The 3,826-nt window shown below is 38.1% G+C and overlaps 1 protein-coding gene and 1 long non-coding RNA gene across 2 annotated transcripts in view; one reads left to right on the forward strand and one right to left on the reverse strand.

Annotated features, from left to right (window-relative positions):
• The window catches only part of LOC107722875 (uncharacterized), a 20,596-nt gene that overhangs the window by 9,958 nt on the left and 6,812 nt on the right, over window positions 1-3,826 (forward strand). Inside the window, exon 2 of the long non-coding RNA XR_001637855.1 lies at window positions 2,598-2,601. This is a non-coding gene — a long non-coding RNA (uncharacterized LOC107722875). The remainder of the gene's footprint in view (window positions 1-2,597; window positions 2,602-3,826) is intronic.
• LOC107722874 (protein disulfide-isomerase A5) overlaps window positions 1-3,826 on the reverse strand; it is a 52,140-nt gene that overhangs the window by 9,881 nt on the left and 38,433 nt on the right. The window contains exon 15 of the mRNA XM_016531371.1: window positions 920-990. Within this exon, the coding sequence (XP_016386857.1) occupies window positions 920-990 (71 nt within the window). The remainder of the gene's footprint in view (window positions 1-919; window positions 991-3,826) is intronic.

Genomic DNA, 3,826 nt, shown 5'->3' on the forward strand with positions numbered 1-3,826 from the left:
AGTTTAACTTTGAAAAAAACATATATCGAGACTTTATGGCGGGTTTTTCCCCATACCACTTAATTATAATTGGTTTATAAACATTATTTTAAACATTATGCACTTTTTTCACAGATAGTCGTTATCTTATGCTTTGAATAAACGTGTATTAGTAATATTTTGCTCGATGCGCCCTCTTGTGGCCTCAGAAGAGAAGCCAAAAGCTATTCTTCACCATAACTGAAATTATGCATTTTAAATTCGAATATAATTCGAATTTTGATAATATTTAAGTACAAAATTCGAATTTAGTTTTTCAGCCATTTTGACAGCCCTATCATGTGACACTAAAGACTGAAGTAATGGTTGCTAAAAATTCAGCTTTGCCATCACAGAAATAAATGATATTTTAAAATATATAAAAATAAACAACAGTTGCTTTACATCGTAATGCTGCCTTGGTGAGCATAAAATACTTTTTTCAAAAACTTTTTTTCATAAACCTTGTAACATCAGATGGAACAACTGACTAAAATATCCAAATACAATTCTGCCACAAGCCATGAGCATCCACACACCAACACAAGTCTTTGAAGGGGCAAAGAAGTCTTGTAGTGAATGTTTGACTTGAACTGACAAAACATGGCCAAGGCAGCATCGTATGTCTCACACTATAATATAGAAATCAACAGAGAAACACTAGACGGATAACAAGTGAGGTAGAAGATTGAAGGTCAACAGCATCAGACAGCACAGTGACTGTGATATTGAAGACCTTGCGAACGTTCTGGAGATGAAAAGAGATTAAATTCTAGGATGTGTGAAGGCTGTCTGAATGAGAGAGGGAGAACTTGATTGCGCTTGACAGAACCTGGAAGTCATTTGAAAGGGTTTGTTATTTAGAGTGGCTGGAAATCTCCTTAATGGTGTTGAGCCTCACCTTGCGGTCTTCTTTGAACAGCTCAGCTGCTGTGGTGAAATGAGGGACGGCGTTCTTGCAGTGCGGACACCCTGGGGAAAACAGTAAGATATAAGTATTCATCGAGCTGTCTCACCTTATAATGCCAAGAACAAACGGCAAGAGGTGATATATCCCAGCGTACACAAATAGACGAATACAGAGATGAATACTAAAGCAAAAGAACAGCACACAATGACTGAATTCTTTACAAATAAAAAGACATTACTTCCACGACAATAACTTAAGAAAAACAAATACACACGTAATCTATTACTGCCTGCATAGAGCAGGTTAAATTGACAGAATTCAACTTTATAGCATGTCAAAAGTCACTTTATTATTCTCATAGACGGCCCAGTGGGGGCTTTCCTGAGGCAATGTGTGTCCATCAAATTTACTAAAGAACAGGCAAGAGTTTCTACCCTCCTTAGTCATAACTCCTAAAGTTCTTATGAGGTGGTTTTGATGCTAAGGGTGTTATTCTTATAAATTATGCATGGCATTTGGAGTTAAATGTTTCAAATGAACAACTTCCATCGAATAAACAGCTGCCTAAAGCTAAAAACTTGCCAAATGGCATGGCTACACAGCTATGGGACAACCGTCTCATTACTGTGCTGGTTTAGGTTGTCACGCAATCTTGTTTGCACACACTTGTGCTATTTTACGTTACGAAATGAAAGTTATTCAAGTAAGTGAGTTCACTTTGGAAACTGGTGACTTTTAAATGGCAGTTAATGGCACGGTCATAATTTGCAGGGCAGCAAACAAAGGCCTGTTTGTGTGAGGAACAAGGGGTCTAATTTAAGACGCACGAGGGTCATTATAAATAATGGAGCATAAAGTTGTGTACCTTCCCTTTTGGCTCATGTTACCATTATATGAGAAGAATAAAGGCTGGGCAGGCCTCCAAACCCATGCGAGGTCGATGCGAGTCTGTCTCAGTGCCCAGCTAGATACGCTAATCACAAAGTCAAAGCGTGGGCAGAAGCTGTACTTAAAATAACAGTGCATAATCATTTTTCATCATATGCAAAAAGAAATTTGGGGTGCGTTTCAATCGACTTTCTAGTCGAGTTGTTGTTGCCCTGGGAACAATTTCTAGGGCAGTCCAAGTGTCAAAATCAGTCCAGTGCACTGAAACGTTTGCTCCCTAGACATTCCCAGAATGCACTGGAGATGTACTGACTTGACACTGACATCTGACAGAAGGGAGTGGCTTGTGAAAACTAAAGCCCTCGAGTCTGCTTGATAACCTCTGATAAGAACATCTTGTTTCAACTATCATGCTCGCTCCAGAGAGTTACCACTATTATCAGGGTAGCTAGGTGATATTTAAACCTTCAGTTCTGTACAAATGCAAAGACCTGCCCTATCATTAAGAAGAAAGTTGCTTCACAGCGATGAAAGCTGCCCACTATAACGTTCATCGAATGGTGCCGTTCACCAGAACAAAGCAACACTGATGTAATCATTCATTAAAGCTCTGCATAGCTCTGTTTTAAATGGGCAGCACTATTCACACCATCATTTGTGCCACTAATGAACTGTTTTGATTAACAGTCTTTAATACCCAATACAAAAGCTTTGTTTGTCATTTCCGTTTGTATTACACCTAAAAAGAAGCTGTAATTAAAGGATCCAGTGAGACTGAGAGGTCAGTAGATGTGGAGTATGACACAATACAGTCTAATGCCAAATAATTACAGCATTGTTCATTGAGTACATGCTGCAATTAAGTTACAAGCCTAAGTTATGATAACAAAAAAGGGAATATCAATATGAAATTATGTTCTCAAATGTGTGCACAACCAACAGTGGTGCTGCACAGACAGAAAAAAAGTCCAATGAGCGATGCAAATTTTAGCACAAGTCAGCTGTTATTTAAAGGGGGAAAAACATATCCAGATCATTTTTTACGCCAAAATCCAAAAATACATAAATTGAAAAATACATAATTAAATGGATTACATAATTATATAATTCGTATATACTAAAATAAATAAATAAATAACACACAGAAAATGGGACCATTATGTTTTTTTTACATTGTAACGTTATTTTACGTTAAGTACATTTTCCCATCAATTTTCATTACTGCAATGCATCTGGATATATTTTAACAAGTATAGGAGTTAGTAAGGCCAAGTACACTACAGAACATTGTTTTATGTCATGTTGGTACAAACTTTACTCAACGAACGGCAGAGAACGTGCATCAAATTACAAGATCAGTCTCCCTGTCTATTCCTATGATCCTGAGATTTGTCTGCACACAAACTCAAGCACATAGCAACACTACCATTTTTGACAACGTCAACAAACAACACGAAGGAAGAAAAAGGAGAAAATTATGCCAATAAGATGAGACAGTGTTGGGGGAGAACGTGGGCAGCAGTTTGATGTTTTGTTTTTGGCTCCTGCTTCCCACTGTCTAGCCCTCATCTTGCAATTTCATTGGCTGTTGCTCATCGCTGCTCTCTTGCTAGTGACAATGCGCAGACCTGACGGCTGGTTGGCCAGAGTGTCACAACGAGTTGGCTACTGTCTGGGGCTGTTTGTCGCAGATGTACAATATACAAGAGAAACAAGCTTCAGTCTTGTCATATGAACTTAAACAAATATCTATATCTCTATATATACAGTATCTCACAGAAGTGAGTACACCCCTCACATTTTTGTAAATATTTTATTATGTCTTTTCATGTGACAACACTGAAGAAATGACACTTTGCTACAATGTAAAGTAGTGAGTGTACAGCTTGTATAACAGTGTAAATTTGCTGTCCCCTCAAAATAACTCAACACACAGCCATTACAGCCGTCTAAACCGCTGGCCACAAAAGTGAGCACACCCCTAAGTGAAAATGTCCAAATTGGGCCCAA

This window comes from Sinocyclocheilus rhinocerous, unplaced genomic scaffold (genome assembly GCF_001515625.1).
Source record: "Sinocyclocheilus rhinocerous isolate Xijiao unplaced genomic scaffold, SAMN03320098_v1.1 scaffold2529, whole genome shotgun sequence".
Classification (NCBI taxonomy): domain Eukaryota; kingdom Metazoa; phylum Chordata; class Actinopteri; order Cypriniformes; family Cyprinidae; genus Sinocyclocheilus; species Sinocyclocheilus rhinocerous.